Source organism: Notothenia rossii (assembly GCF_949606895.1).
Source record: "Notothenia rossii genome assembly, chromosome: 1".
NCBI classification, from domain to species: Eukaryota; Metazoa; Chordata; class Actinopteri; order Perciformes; family Nototheniidae; genus Notothenia; species Notothenia rossii.
The window spans coordinates 24,938,657-24,955,701 of NC_136912.1; the positions used below are offsets into that span (position 1 = coordinate 24,938,657).

The window sequence follows — 17,045 nt, forward strand, 5'->3', positions numbered from 1 at the left end:
GTTCTTTACCATCAGGATGCTTCATCTTTGCCTGAGCTCTGGTGAGTGCTGCTGTGAATGTTTTCCTTTGGATTTTATTGATGCCCTCTTTTGCATTTGCCGCAACCTCCTTGGCTGACTTCTTTGGTCACTCCTCCACTGGCATTTTCAGAAAGGAAGGTCCTTTCTGCCACTCAGATTCCTCATTGAGATCAGCAGGGGTCGCTCCTCTTTCCACCATTTCATGTACCTGTGCCTTGTAGGCAGCTTGCCAATCTGGCTCCCTCTTGAGTTGTTTTTCTGTCCTCAGAAAAGTTGCTCCCACTGCAGTCCTGTTGTTGGGAAGAGAGATTGGGTCCTCGATCCAAGGGTACTTTGTATCCCAGTGTGGAGCACTACTGTGGGCATCAGCTGTAACATAGGTAAGGCCTTGTTTTATGATTTCCAGCTCTTTTTCCTCAATTAATGTAATTTCCTTTCCTCCAGGATGACAATGACCACATCGACATCCTCCACATTTTGGTTCACAGGCTGCTCCAATACTGTCCCACTTCCACCAATCCAGAAACTCTCTGTCAACAGCTGTGCTTTTTGTTTCAGCCTGAATCGCTTCAGCTCCGATGATTTCCTCGTATTTCACTGCGGCCATACGCATGGAGCAAGCGAAGTGTGTTTCAGACTTACGTGTTGTCAGCTCCACTTCCTGAAAGAGATCAGGGTGAGCTCCAGCCACAGTTTTACCCAGTGGGCTGTCCCACAAAATGAGGTCTCCGACAATCTTCACCCTCTGTGGGATCAGTCTACCTTCTCGGTGGCTGATAAGTAGCTCAATGTTTTCTGCTCTTTTTAAATCCTCAAGTTTGACTTCTGGAAAGAACTTCTTCAGCTGTTCAGGTTCGATGACTTTTTGCACTTTGGCTATTTCATTGAGGCCATAACAAACAAGTTGGTGCGCTTTTTCTGTACCTCTGGGTGTCTTGACTCTAACTCTGCGGAAATTTCTTCTGCTGTTCAATGTGATTTTTTCACTTTCCAGGTTTAACCGGTTGGCGGCTCTGTGGGTTATGTAGTTGGTGTCTGATGCTAAATCTATCAGGGTTCCAACTTTCTGATCTGAATTTGCATTAACTTCCAGCAGCATCATGATAACTGGTATCTCGTCATGTCTATTTCCTTCCATCAGCACAGACCGGTCCTTTTCATTGCAGTTTGTTATTGCAGTCATCTTGGTAAAGGCGTTCTTGCATTTTTCTGCCATTTCGGGAGAGAGTTCAGCAATACATTTCACTTGCTCTTCTGTGAGTTTGGGTCTTTTCTTCAAATCTTTCCCACCTTTGTTCAGCTCACGTTCTCTGTACTCTCCTTTAGGACAGAGGAAAAAGTGGTGGTCTGAAGAGCTCCCCTTCTTGCATTCACTTTTCCTGCAAAGGTAGGTGTTTTCACATTCATGTCCTTCTTCATGACACCTCAAACACCTCTTACAAGCTCCCAATCTCTTCACAGCATCTAACTTTTCGACCAGATTTAGGCTCTTGAACTGCTTGCAAAAGAATAGTTTCTCTTCATGCCTTTCTTCTCCATAGACAATACAACGTCCGTCTCTCCTGGTGGAACGTGTTGAGGAATATTTTCTTTCAAACTTCCTTTCCGGTTTCTCTGACTTTTCAGTTACTCCAAGCTGCTCCAGTTTTTCCAAGATCTCTTCTTGTGTCTTCAGAAACTCGAGGAGACTGTCAAAATGGTTCTCAGGGGTGACTCTATTACTGGGATTTACCATGAAGACGAGCCAATCCTTCTTCACAGGATCCGGCAGCTTGCTCTCTATGGACCTAGTGACCAGTGGGTTCTTGATGGCATCTGTCCTTCCAAGCTCTGTCAGGTCTGCCAGTGCTTTCTCCACAGTTTGGATTAAGTCGATGACTCTTCTTGGTTGATCTGCTCTTAAAACAGGAATTTTCTCAAGATCTTCAATTATTTCTATTTCAATTGTAGACTTATTCCCATATCTATTTTCAAGCACTCTAAAGATGTTCTCTGCTGTATTGTATGTTGAAAGTCTGAGGTTTCTTGAGATTTTCTCATCCATGCTGTCCAAAAGCTGAATCTTTTTGACTTCACTCAAGCCTGTTGGTTCTCCCTGTCTTTGCAGGCTCTCCCAGTCTCTCCTCCATCTGTGGAAATCTCTTTTACAGCCATGAAATTTGGGCAGACTAATTGGTTTAATTCTCACCAAGGGCGTGGTGTTTGCTGCATGTGGGGTTGATGAAGCAGCCGTTAAAGTCAGCAGATATACTCTTTTCTTCTTCTGAATTTCTTTGTGCAAACGCAAACTCTGCTCTCCTTGCTTCAAGCTTGTTATTCATTGACTTTAAGTCCTTGACTCTGCCTTCTAGATTACCTTTTTCAGTCTCTGGAATCCACAGTTCCCAAGATGCTAGGCTTTTACTAGCTTCCTTGTCCAGCTTCTCCATGAAACCCAACTGGATCTCATAACCATCCCGATTGAGTGTAGATACAGATGTTTCAGCAGCATTATCACAAGCCGTTTCTGCTTCCTGGATTGAGGTTTCCAGCTCCTTTTGCCATAACGAGACCACAGGTTTCTTTGAAAAAAATGTCTCACTTCATTCATTCTGAATTCACTTTCATTGATAGTTTTCTCTATGTCAGCCTCCTGTTCCTCGCTGAGCTCTTCTTCCACCTCTTCAGCAGTGCTGGCTTCTATGTTTGCGAGTAGGCCACTCCGAAAGTCATCATTTGCTTCACTGACATTTCTTCCCATCAAAGTGAGCTTCTTGAATTCCTCCCGAAGCTCAGTTTCAGTCATGCTTCCTGCTCCTCTGCTAAGAAAGTTAGCTACTTTTGTGAATAAACCTTTAGCCATTGTCCTCTCCTGCTTGAGCTGCTTGACACTCTTCCCATAGGCTTCCTCCGCCATTTTGTTGAGGTGTGTGGTTACTGCAGACAGTTTGGTTTATTCCGACTTTTCCAGGCTCTTGGTCCTTTAGTCCTTATTGCTTGGCAATGGTTTTCAACTGTCAAGTTGTGATTTGGTTGGTTTTATTGACTCCTGCCTAAACTTGAAAATGGCTTGATTCACTCCAGAAGGACACATGGGACAACTCAAATTTGAATCTTTTTTCTCTTTATTTGAGTGTGGTAGATTCCTTATTGCTTCAATGGCCTCTTGTTGGCCTCTTGATGCTCATTCAGGTTGAAAACCAGCAGCGTCTTTGTTGAATCCTTGAGTCTCTTCCCCTTTCTCACAGGGAACTGTTTGTCCTCTGCTGAGAGTGTGTTCCCAGGTGTGTTGCATTTAGCTCCTTAATTAGGAAGCTCACAATCTTCATTTGAGCCACATTGTCAGTGGAATCACACCCTAGGCTCCCTGTCTCCACCTGCTTGACTTGAGCCAGATGTGAATTGCATTTCTCAAGCTCTGACAAAACACTCACCCCTCACCCCTTGTCCTTCTTTTTCACTCCAGGGCCAAAGTTTCCACCTTATCTGGAAGCCACCTCTGACTCATTTAGTTGAAACTGTTGCACGTCATTAAAATCCTTCTCTCTAGGTTTTGAGAAGTAGGACAAAGAAGGGGAAAAAATCACACACACACACACACACACACACACACACACACACACACACACACACACACACACACACACACACACACACACACACACACACACACACACACACACACACACACAGACATTTAAAGGTGGGGTAGGTAATTTTGGAGAAATCAGCTTGAGTGCGCTAGAATAAATACAAAACCGGAAAAAATCTGCTACCTCCTTACAGAGCCCCTCCTGCAACACACAAGAACGCGCACATGACCAATGAGGGCACGAGACAAGTTTGTGCACAGATGGAAGGCTGACAGGCAGGTAGGCCATCCAGTTATTTTAGCCGGGCCGGCTAAAATGATTGGTCGTGCTTTTTACACTGCTACAGCTTCCACATATGACATTTTTGATGTATTTATTGTCAAGGCATTTAATATATTCATTGGTATCGGGATGTTAAGAGCATTCCATGGAATATAACAAAAATTGTTTCTGAAATAAATTACATACCCCACCTTTAAAGCAACACCACAGTGCTGTATTCCGTCATCAAAATGGCATTGGTCAGTCAGGAGGCTGCGGTCAGAGCCAGACTGCTGTTGGCGTGTGTCAACTAGTAATCAATATCCCCGACTTTCACTCTTTGATCAGTAAGGATTAATTATCTGGAGCCCATAAATGTCTAGCTTCCTGGTTTAACATGAAACACTTTAATACGCAGAATCAAATATAACTGTTATCAAATTCATGGAAACTTGCTCCTAGTGAATACAGCCTGACACCTGGACGTTGATCTCCAGAGCCGCATTACTCTCTTCCTACCAGTCCATTTTATAATCAGGAGGTTGAGGAAAAAACTAAAGATAGGAATCCTGCTCGGACAGGATCCATCTCATCATGTACTCAACAACTGTGCAGCTCAACTGGCTACAATGCTCACTGACATCGTCAACACCTCTCTCAGCCAATGTTGTGTCTTAAACGATTCAACCATAATTCCTTTGACAAAACTGACAAAGCCTCAAAGACTTAGACCTATTTCTCGAACATCTGTGGTCATGAAAGCGTGCAAGCAGTTCTTTCTCTTTTATTGGAAATCCATCACAACCCCTCTGATGAATATTTATCAGTTGCTTCCCAAGCCAAGGATGCCGTTACAGTTCTATACCCACACACTATAACAGATGGAGTTAACCAACACCTATGCGTACGTCTTTTTCATTGACTTCAGTACCGCCTTCGATTCAATAAACAGAGTAAATCACTTAAAGAAACAGTAAATCATGGATATTGAGCCCTGTATATGACACTGATGAGGAGCTTTCTGCGGAGGAGAAAACTCAGTCTAATAATGGTTTTGTTAGAGAACGCAACCCTGGAACAGCCTGTCCTCCTCCAAAAACCTACCAAATAGGTCGATTGTTCAGCAGCTTATTACGACCTATAATCACGTTTGAAAGTTTAGCACCTCTAGTGGTCGTGTAAGAAACAACAATTTGCGGCATATGCTCCCGTTGATTGCAAACACTCCGGAGGTCCGTATATTCACTAATAACCCTCTCTGGGAAATCCTAAATTGTAGGATAGTTTGGTCAATAAATGCTTTTTGATTAGATTTCTAGCGAGAAGTGTATATTGTACTTTTATAATCTACGTCCAGTGGATGTGTAGGATCTATAGTTTGATAGATATTATGAAGATGATTTGAGGTCTCGCCAGGAGAACGTGTATATACTGCGTCTTTCCGCAGCGTCCATGTAAAGTTATGATATCTGCATTACTCATCCACTAAAAAACATCAGTTTATTCTTGTTAATTACACAACATTGATTGGTTTAAATTGTGTACATTCGGAGAAACAAATATTTTTTTCAGAGTTTAGGATGGCCGAAGACACTACACTACCCATAATCCTCAGCTATCGTTTGGGACTACAACATCCGCTTTGCTTGACAAACCCCGTGATTAGTCCTCAAGCTCTTTGAAGTGGAATGAATCCGCGGCAGACTACCCCCCCCCCCCTGGATGAAAATTGGGCAGCATTAATACACCCACATGACAGCTAAGGTCAGAAGAGATTTATTTAACAGCTGGCCTTATGTATGTGACCCCTCCTGTTGTTAATTGATAAGCCTGAAACATGCACTTGTCAAGGTTCAGAGGCACATTTTGCAAATATGGCAGTAGCCATCGATCATCTTAAGATAAGATAAGATAAGATATACTTTATTGATCCCAAGTTGGAACATGTTTTTGTTACAGCAGCATTTACAACATGTAATTCTACTCCACTACAACCTAGTTAACCTAGGAGGGTCTAATGCGGGCGATGTTCTTTAAATGGAAGTAAGCGTTTTTTGTGACCTGGTTGACGTGAGGGAGGAAAGTGAGGGTGGGATCGAGGATGGTGCCAAGGCTACGGATGTGAGTGGAGAGGTTGACAATGGAGCCATCGATGGTAAGAGAAAAATCTTGGGTTGAGCAGGTAAGTGAGTTTGGGCCAATGATTATAAGTTCTGATTTGCAACATGTTCTATAAGACGAGTGCTACCATTGTGCCAATGTTGGTATGCTGAAGTCAGTATTTCTAACAGCACTGCTATCGACAAAACATCAGAGCTGGACACTCTTCTGTCCACAGGACATGTAATGTTCACAGTCACAATCATAAGTAAGCAGATTAGCAGTGCATTCTGGTAGTGCCACACTTTGAGAGTTGGGGTGTCACATTGGCTGCTTTTAATTAAATGTGCAATATGTAGGTTCTATGCTTCTTTATGCAAATCAGGAGCATCCAGCACAAGCTACTCCTTCTGGAAACTCCAGGACAGCTTTCAAGTGAACCATTGACATTCTAAAATGAAGAAAAACCTTTTGAAACGGTATGGCTTTATGGCCTCAAATAATTTCAGAAATACATTTCTGTAAACAATGTGTATATTGTTATTATCATGTATCACAGGTGAAAAAAGTTGGTTGGTTTGACATCTTGGAGAGTGTGAGCCCACAAGTAAAAACGGGTTGTCAAATGTGGGACTTGGTGCCTTATGCAACATCCAAATCTAAGAAGTGACGTAACACTGAGGGCCAATAATGACGATCTATTGCATTGGGGATAACCTCCATGCTAACAATACCAAATACAGCAGGTACTAAGCGTGATGACAGACTCTACCTGATAATTAAACTTGACCTAGTAAAGGTTTTACACACACTTTATTCCTTTTTTTCTGATGTTTTCCTTTTTGAATATATTAAGGTTTATTGCCACAAGACTGGAGCAGGGTTGCAAGTTATTCACATTCATTCTTTATTGTAGCAGTAGCCGTCTTATTGTTAAAGTGTGTTTTGAATGAGCTGCTGAGAAAAACCTTGACTCCAAAAATGTCCTCCAAACAATTAATGCCTTAAGAGGCTGTTAGTCTTCAGAGCCTGTGCCTGTCCCTGTGCATGGACAAGGAGTTGATTGAGTGTTGGCGACAACCACAAAGTTGTTCTGAGAACTCAAGGTTTCCTTCCCTGAAATGTTCACAGTGAGGTGTATTTACTTGCTGCACACACATACAAAAGGCTTACAAAGTAATTATTGTTGTTTGAAGCAATGTGCTGTAGCTGTTGTGCTCACTTAAAAACTTAAGAGATAATTAAAACACTGAGCAACTAAGAACATTTAATTATCTGTTGAGCTTAATCTAAATGATTTTGCTTTTCCATCCCACCATGAGAATCAGATGCAATATTCCTATTTATTTTATATATTCCTTTAGAGACCCAAGTGTTCCTGCTTTAGTGAAGAAAAACAATGTTTAAGGTTTCTTAATAGTCCTGCATGAGCTGCATGTTTTATACTCATTAAAGACAAGTGAAAATATGTAATATAGCTTCAAGTGATTAAACACAACAGAGAGCTTAAAGGGAGTTATTTCCGGTCATTTCGATTTGTTCAAAATGATACAGATTGTGTTAAGAATAACCTTCTTGTGTCTTGGTCTTATCTCCTTAGAGCAGGGGTCGGCAACCCCTGGCACGCGTGCCAGCATTGGCACGCGGCACCGTAACCAGTGGCACACTAGGAATAAGTGGAATAAGTGTGCAAAAATATTTAAATTGTATTTTCGGATCCTGAACGAGACCGCCGCCAGAGCGCGTCTCCCGTTACCTGCAGAAGGAAGCCATGCACGCAACGCAGCCACGCTCTCTTTACTCCATGTGACTTTCTGCCGCTTTCCTCCGTGGTGCAGTGCTGATCGTTTCAACACGGAGGAAATCACTTCACAAATTGCAGTACCCATAAGGAGCTGTACAAATGCCGCAGTTTTTGCGTGGCTGTGTATTTAGTTGAAAGCCCAGTGGCGATCTGCTCATCTATCATCGAAATAATATGCTACAAAGGGGGCGGACTGGCCATCTGTGTGTTGAACTTTCCTGTCGGCTCCCAGACCGTAGCCGAGGAGGGCAGAAGCAACAAGCTTCAGGTTCAATAACCCACTTTAGCTTAAATGACTGGAGAGAGGTGAGCTCTTCTTGGGAGGCCGTTGCATTTATTTAGCTGTTCTTCTGTTTCACAAAATACATCACAGACCTCTGTTTTTCTGCTTTCCCGTTTCACTTCCAGAAACACGCTCGCTCACTGTCGCTCTACCATCCAAAAAACACATGCACAAGCCACACCCCTCTCTCTCTATCTCTCTCTCTTAAAGGGACAGCGATCTCATCTCACTCTGCATGACCCGACGCGACCCTAATATCATAACATGTGTGCTCTGGAGAATCACAGAACGGACGATCGTCCTTATTATTATGCCGTTTAAACCAATTACTTAAAGTTGTTTGTTAAATTCGGCATCGTGTATGTTGCGACACTGCTTCCCCGCAGCAAGGCTCCCCCGCCCTCCTGCGGATAGTTGACGAGCGTTAAGCTCCTCAACCCCCCCCCCCCCCCCCCCCGTTGATAATTCTCGATAGTTGGCACGCTGATAACAATTTTTTTTTTTAAATGGCACTTCATATCAAAAAGGTTGCCGACCCCTGCCTTAGAGTGATGTTATGTTTGCATCAGTTTATTATCAGCAAGATAACCTTAAGTCTTAATTAGATTCAGTGGGGTGGGATTTTCCCTAATTAGACCAAACATGTTCTTGCTTCAGCAATCAAATTAACAAAGATAGAGGCTTGAATCCTAGGCAAGAAGTAACAGCAAGGTGGGTAATTTTTCTGCTGTGACAGATACGTTTTAAATGCCTTGTGTAAAGAAAGAGATCTCCCAATTATGTCAAGTCTATGGCATATTGGCTCAAATTGTCTTCAGGCTGCTCAGTGGCAAAACATTACAGATTATGCCTCGTTCTCTGACTAGTGGCATTCAAAGATCATCATGTTCACAGTTACTAATTGGGATGCCCCGGGTCATATCTGAATTGTTGAATGAATGGTGTATTATTACTGCGCAAGCATGCTTACCTTCCTTTTAGCCCTAAGCTGTCCGTGGTAGTTATCAGATGAGTCTCCTGGGATCTCCCCTCCCCACAAAGTCAACCCTACGACGGTGTAAGTGATGCCCATCACCACTAGGGGCACCACATAGACCAGGGCCGCCACTATGATATGATACCTATGAAGGAAAAGGAAGAGAAAGGAGAGCTTTTGCATTTATGAAATATTTTGAGTGGTTTGATTTTCAACAGTCACTTTATTCTACTATTTACTCAGCCTCATGTACTTATGGGACCTGTTGTGCCAGAGGAATGTCGCTTTTATCTACATTTTGAGAGTCACCACTTAGACAAACAGACTGTTACTTTATAATTGATTGATACTGTCCATAGTAAAGACAGTGTCAGTCATTTTAAGCAAATGCCGCATGACAAAATAGAGTATATTTAACCAAATGCTGTTTGTAGTAATTATGGAAAGATGCAAAGGAGAGAGCCAGGTGACATTTTCAGGTGAGATGCACAGGCTGCAGTGGAGACGCTGCGAACAGCTGATCGACAGCTGGGACACAAACCACCAAATACAAAAACAAAATTCAGATCCACTCGTCATGACTCCACTCCGGAGGGATTCCCCGATCATTTCTTACAGTTTCTCATCAAGGGGGGGTCTTCTGTCCCTGGTACAAACACACTGCCTGAGGAAGGCTATGTGTATTTTTTTTGTCATTAACTTTTTCGGACCACATATTTATTTATTTTGGTGACGATCCGACCTCCATGCTGCTACTCTGGTTCAAACTGCATCCACCAAAAAATATGATTCATCTCGACCTTCCCAAAATAACCAAAATCTGACATGGTGTGATGGTTTTTTTTCAGCTTTTCTGTCGTCATTTCCTGCGATCTTCTCCATGCAGTCAGTCAAAAATGAATGAATGAAAGGGCGTTTCTTTGACTATTTATAGGCAAATATGGGCGTTACGTGAAGCCCGCAAAAGCTGCACCGCATTTAGAGTCGGTTGTGATTTATAAAGGGAAACCGGCGTAGGAAGTGCCATACGTACTTTCCTCGCCGGTACGCAATGTTTGGTGAATCGGAAAGTGGCGGAAAATGTATGGACCTATTTTTCTGATTTCTACTACGTAAGCAACCTTCCCACGTCAATCCTACGCACGGCGTTATAAATGAGGCCCCTGAAAACTCTTCTGGGTCTTTCTCTGGGGCATGGGAACCCTTTAAATTAAAGGTCACCTAAATCAACTTTTTCATGTCTTTTATACATAAATATGTGTCCCCTCTGTGTAAACAGGTTCTGAAAGTTTTTAGGAAAAAGATTCGCTCTCTCTCTGTCGTGATCCATTTATATAAAAACCTGTCTGAAAATGAGCTGATCAGATTTTGGCCACTTTATGATGTCATTTGTTTGACATCATAAAGAGGGCTCTTGGGGGGTCCGAAAACCAGTCAGGTTTAACCCTAACATGTCACCCACTGACACATTAAAACATGTTTTACGGTTTAACCCTAACCCTAACCCTAACATGTCAGTGGGTGACATGTTAGGGTTAGGGTTAGGGTTAAACCTGACTGGTTTTCGTACCCCCCCAGACCCCCCCAATAAAGCAAAACTGCACGTTTCAGAGTGGCCTTTTATTGTGGCCAGCCTAAGGCACACCTGTGCAATAATCATGCTGTCTAATCAGCATCTTGATATGCCACACCTGTGAGGTGGGATGGATTATCTCGGCAAAGGAGAAGTGCTCACTATCACAGATTTTTTCAGATTTGTGAACAATATTTGAGAGAAATGGTTATTTTGTGTATATAGAAAATGTTTTAGATCTTTGAGTTCATCTCATGAAAAATGGGAGCAAAAACAAAAGTGTTGCATTTATATTTTTGTTCAGTGTATATAACTGAGACCTATTATATATTGATGAAAAACAGTATAATAGGGGACCTTTAAGACGGCAGCATCCTTGTATTGCGAGCAATTCACATTACCAATTAATTATTGGTCTGTTGTGCTTCGAAATGTTTACTGAGTTGAGGATGGCTGTATCACACATAAAATACATGATATATCCTAATTTATGTTACAACAAAATGACGACAACCTGTTAAAATATGCAACATTGGAACTTAAACCAAGCTAATGCAACGGTTAGCAGAGGCTGAAATTACTGAATGAAACACTGTTGGCTACAAAATGTTTCTCACATTAAGGGGTCTTGAGCCATGCGGGGCCAGGCAACGTAGCAGAGGGTCCTGCGGGGCAGTGTTTGGGTGGTGGAGAAGTAGCAGAGAGGGAAAGCAAGCACAATGGCCAGACTCCAGATACAGATGATAACTCCTGTGGTGGCCTTCCCCGACAGACGAGGCTTCAGAGGATAGATGATGGCCATGAACCTGCAGGGAAGAGATGAGAAAGAAATCATTATGTTGAAAGCCTCGACAACATGTATTGTGGAGCCTAGGGGAATGACTGCTGATTCAGTTACAATAAAATAAAGAAAAATAAATAACTGATTGGTTTACTCTGTATTTACCATGGAAGCCACTTCACTGTTTAGTTGTTGTTTATTCAGGTATACTTTAAGAGTGGTTAAGCGTTTACACATCAACTTGGACAGGTTATGGCATTATATTGATTATTGCTAGTGTAATCATTATGATTCAAGATTTTCAAACTTTTCTTCAACAATAATATACTATGTTTTCTGTCTCTCCATCTGTAAAAGTCCACTAACACTGTGATGTTGGATTCTTCAGAGAAATTGATGCATGCTCCAGATTTAGTTTGAGCCTAACAGTGAAGGTCTCAGAACAGGAAAGTGATTACCAGCTGGACATTAACCAATGTCAGGATGCTTCATGATTTCCAATAGTTGCTAACGCAGGCTTTGAAATGCAAATGCAATCTGCATAAAATGGTAAATAATAAGTCTTGTCCTGTCACCTCAGTGATTGGAACTCTCTGAGGGACAACAACAAGAAAGCCCCGTTTATGTACCAGTAATTGCTTGGCATTTATTCACAGTGTCTCTTTGGCCCTTGTGGTTGGCAGTGTGTGAACAGATTATTAGATATCCAATCAAGTATGTGCCACACAGTCCAATCCTAGGAGCTTGGCTGAACTAATATACCTTAAACCACTGAACAAAGCTAATCTTCATTTTTCCTCATCCGGCTTTATGCAACTCCCCTTTACCCAAGACAGGCAAGTTTAGCCTGAAACACGAGAAAAATATGAAGACCCCCCCCCCCCCACACACACACACACACACACACACACACACACACACACACACACACACACACACACACACACACACACACACCAGTGTATACATCACTTCAGGGGACATTACATTGACTTACATGCATTTCCTGGAGACTTATCCTAAGCTTAACCATAACCAACACATGCCTAACCCTAACCCTTACCCTTACCCTAATCCTTACCCTTACCCTAACCCTAATCCTAAACCTAACCAAGTCTTCACCCTAAAATTAATGATTCCCCTCATGGGGACCTCCAATTTGTCCCCATAAGGGAAGCCAGTCCCCACACGTGACTGTGTAAACAGATTTAGGTCCCCACAAGTATAGTAATGCTAGGCCACACACACACACACACACACACACACACACACACACACACACACACACACACACACACACACACACACACACACACACAGTCCTGTTCGGTTTCCAATCACACATTTTAAGATCACAGAGACATTAAAACAGCAAATTAATAAATCATTTCACCTTTTTTGTTCAACCTGGGAGTCTGTTATGCCTTAAGCTGCATGACAGCTTACAGGCCACGTATTGTTTAGAAAAGTTGTGCTGTGACAACACAAGCTAAACACTCACTTTATCACAGCCTGGTGTTTAACACACGGAGATTACCGGATGACACTACCAGCGCGAGAAGTCTGTCATTTTGCACACAGCTTAATGTCAAGTGTTGGCTTACATGTTCTCAAAGGAGAGGAGTGTGTTTGATGTTTCTGCCACACTTACTTCAAAGCATATTTTAATAAAATACTTAAATGGTTAGTTGAAATGACAACACTAATGGTATTGAGCAATGCAGATAGCTTGAGTTGTTCTTGTTTAGATTAATCCACCTCCGATACTTCTGCTCTCACACAATACAAAGGTAGTGAATGGACTGTTATTTGTGTTGCTGACAGTATTGTAATAAACTATTCCATAAAAAAACATCTCCCAGGAACAAAGTCCACATTACACATAACTTTGCAGATATCATTGTTTACAATTTTCAAAGAGACTATGTTTCCGATTTATAGTTTTGTTTACTTTGAAGGAGGATTTATAACTGCGTGAAACGATTCTTGAGTGTTAACTGGCAGCCATGATAAGAGCTTACCAAATTCAATAAATGCTAAAGTTGTTTCCTCTCTCTATTTACATTAGCAATGGGAACACTAGAGCATCCTTTACCAAAGGAAAGGAGAAAATGCCATCACACAACTATTAGCAGCAGGTACATTTAAATAAATAAATCGTTCTTGAATTGTAGAACATTTCTCACTGGCAGACTTTGTTCTATGTTTAATGAATAAAGATGCTAAAAAAGGGCAGTCAGATTCTCATTTCACCGTGTATCTTTTCCTAAGTCCCTTGAATTCTCCTTTACATCTATCCTTTACCTCATTATGTTTCCCATCAAGTCAAGGAAAAGTGGTTAGGAAAATACATAGGTTTTAATGATTTTGGCTATTTGAGCTCAGACTATTATTAATCCCGGAAGTAGTTAAGGCAAATTATGTGGATCTTCCAGAGGAACAGGATTATTGTCTCATGAAAGGAATGTTGCCGTTTGTTTTGCTGCTGAAGCAAATTCCCATTAAAATACAATACATTGTATTAGGGTGGAGGCAGGAATCTCACAGTTGCATATTTAAAAAACCAGACCAATTTAACCAATAAACTACAGTTATGATCATATGTCTGCCTTTGACCCCTTCTTCAGTCCTACCTGCACAAGATAATAAAGTGTATATACATCCACAGAAGAAGATAAAAAGGTGTGAGAAATAGAAAAAGGCAATGGCTGTTTTATCAAAAAAGCTTCAAGGCTTTGCCAGTTATCTTTTAACTTTGCTTCAGTGCCTATGGAAACACACTTGGCAGTAGAGAGTCAGTATAAGGACAAATTCACAGATGATTCTGAACTGTGGCCTCATGCCATTTCAAAACATCAGCGTGGAGACGGCACCATAGTGGGGTTAGCGAAAGCATGACCGGAGGTTACATCTGCATCATTTAGGTCATTCCGATGTTCCCTATCTTAGTACACAGTGACAGAATCAAACAGACATTGCAGGCCAAAAATACAAACCCAGGGAAGCTTCTGTAGAGGAGCCAAAATGAGAATGGCTTCAGGAAATGCATTTCTCCCTTTGTGTGTCAAGGAGAAGTACCGGAGGAGGACAACACCTCGCACAACACCCAAACACACTGTGACACTTCAACACTAGCTGTGGACACACACTGTGCCTGCATGGAGATTCTAAACCCATTTTGTTTTCATTATGTTCGGCTTGTGGCTTCTTCCTTCATCAGTCTAATCCCTTTATTCAAACAGTATGACATATGATGGCTCACTGATCAGTATCAAAGCCCGGCTGATAATGATGACTGCATCAACACATTACTGGAAACAACAGCGCCAGGAAAGAGATAGAGATTGGAGGAACAAAGAATAAAGAAGTGCGAAAGAGGAAAAAATATGAATAATAGGAGTTCATGTGGAAAACCAGGGAATCAGAGGGTGTAAAGCATGATGGACATGGGGGGCCTTTTCAAGGGTGTTGGCACACAAACAGTAAGTGACTGCATTGCAGATTATTTCAAAAACAACATCTTGAATCTAAGATGAATTGGCAGTGAAATGTAAAAATGAATGTTAGGAATAGGCTGATTGGGGGGAGGTGGATGGACTGAGAAAGTGCCTTTCCATTTTTCTATAATGGTCTGAAATGAATGTAAAGGCTACTAAAATCAGCACTAACTCTATTAGAACAATAATAATTAAACTAATAGGGACTCCATACAGTGAGTTCCTGCGAGCAAGAAGGCATGAGCTAGAACATTAAATCAGTTGAACTGCATAAGCATTGCCAAATGGAGTGCAGCTTTTGTTCAAGCTAGACTTAACACTGATGTACGTTTTTCTTTTTTTAAAGCACCAGATTCAATTTTCCACCACTTCTTGTGGAAAGTGACCAAGTGGAATAATCAGAAAAAGGATGTCTGAAACATCATGCTGAAGCACTTGATATGGAAGTCTTTAAGGGACACATATTTTCTTTCTTGGAAAACATTACTCTGTGCATTTGATCCCAAAAATTCATCTCTTCTTTGATGGTCAGGTCTTTGAATGGTTGTGCAATACAATGTATTAACCTACCTCAGTGGCTTTATTGATGTAACCCTCTTCACCACAAATTAATTGATTATTAATTAATCAAAATGCAGATTAGATTTAGATTTTCATTTAACAATCTTAAATCGGCATTATTGCAATACATTTTTTTCCACACACATAAGCTACCAACTATAGTATATAGAAAGAGTGGTGGCTTGAAGACAAATCAACATAATATCCCATTCTTTTAATAATTTCCTTGCAGCATTTGACAAGCCCACCTGTCCACAGCTATCGCAGTCATGGAGTAGATGCTTGCAAACACGGATGTGACCGGGAAGAAGTTGTGGAATTTGCAGTAGGCTTCCCCGAAGTACCACTCCCCGTGGGCAGCGTAGATAAAGTTGATCAAAGTGTTAAAGGCGGCCATTGACGCGTCTGAAAACGCCAAATTCAGGAGAAAATAGTTGGTCACAGTCCTCATACGCTTGTGGGCAAGGATTATCCATATCACGATGAGGTTTCCAAACACCGCCACCGCCAGCACCGAGCTGTAGGCTACGGACCAGAGAGCGATGCGCCATGGCGGCTGCACGAACTGGTTAGTGTAGTTCCCCGTTATGTTGGATCCGTTGTGTGGAGCTGCCATCCTTTTTTACTTTCCACGAAACTTAAAAGTGTTAGTAGTTTCACGAGTATGAGCTACTTACTGAGCTGAAAACTCAAATGGAGAGAGCAGATTTGTGTCTATGCACCATTGCGCGCAACTTAATTACATTACCATCCCTAAAAACATCTCCTCCCTAGGTCCCTGCAGTTCAATTCTCCAGTCGTTCTGCACTCTTCAGTTTCAATCAGTATTATTAATATAAACGCGGTGAAACATGTAACAAGTAGCCTCCACTGCCTGTTGAATGTGGGTGTGAGCGCACCTCCTTTCCTCCAGCAGCAGTAGAAGCAGCAGGCAGGGAGCCGTGCGCACTCAGTGACGCAGGAATGGCACACACGATGAAAGAGATTGATTGATGCTTGTGGCTGCTGTTTTAAACTTCATAAATACCAGATGGACTAAGCTTTCCCTCTTCCTGCTATCAGCCAGCCCACAGTGTATACCTTTATCTCCTGTGACCTTTCAGATGATCTTGTGTCAACAGCATGAAGAAGCCACAAACAGGATATTGAAATATTGCAAGTAATGTGTGTACAATACAAAGACACAATCTTTTCAAGCCCATAATGGCTAAACCTACTCTCCTTCGGTTGAGTTTTCAACCACCATCAAATTGTGTGTTCTCCTAAATCAACCTCACTGTTCAGCACAGAGAATATAATTGTACAGTCCTGTATCTGAAGTGACTCTCCCCCTTTCTGTCAAATTAATATTCACAACCAACAGTCTGAAGTTCCCCCCAGACATCTGAATGTTCACATCAAATAAGCATCCTTCATTTGCTTTCATGGCCTTTAGTGACCTCCACACGGGAACTTTTACATTTTTGCATGACCTCATCAAATCAATCGAGTAGAGCTGTTCAACAGATTATGTCTATGTCTATCACTGTACAGTTGCACGTGCTCAGAATCATTTAGCTTTTTGAAAAAACAGCCATCTGATAATATGAGATGTCAATCAAAATCCCCAGTTCACA

General features: G+C 41.8%; 1 protein-coding gene across 1 annotated transcript in view; it reads right to left on the minus strand.

Moving 5' to 3' along the window:
• tacr3a (tachykinin receptor 3a) overlaps positions 1-16,300 on the minus strand; it is a 40,117-nt gene extending 23,817 nt beyond the window's left edge. The window contains exons 1-3 of the mRNA XM_079666837.1: positions 15,678-16,300; positions 11,208-11,396; positions 9,012-9,162 (exon numbers count right to left, since the gene is read on the minus strand). Coding sequence (XP_079522963.1) covers positions 9,012-9,162; positions 11,208-11,396; positions 15,678-16,045 — 708 coding nt within the window. The 5' untranslated portion in view covers positions 16,046-16,300. The remainder of the gene's footprint in view (positions 1-9,011; positions 9,163-11,207; positions 11,397-15,677) is intronic.
• Positions 16,301-17,045: the final 745 nt, after the last annotated feature.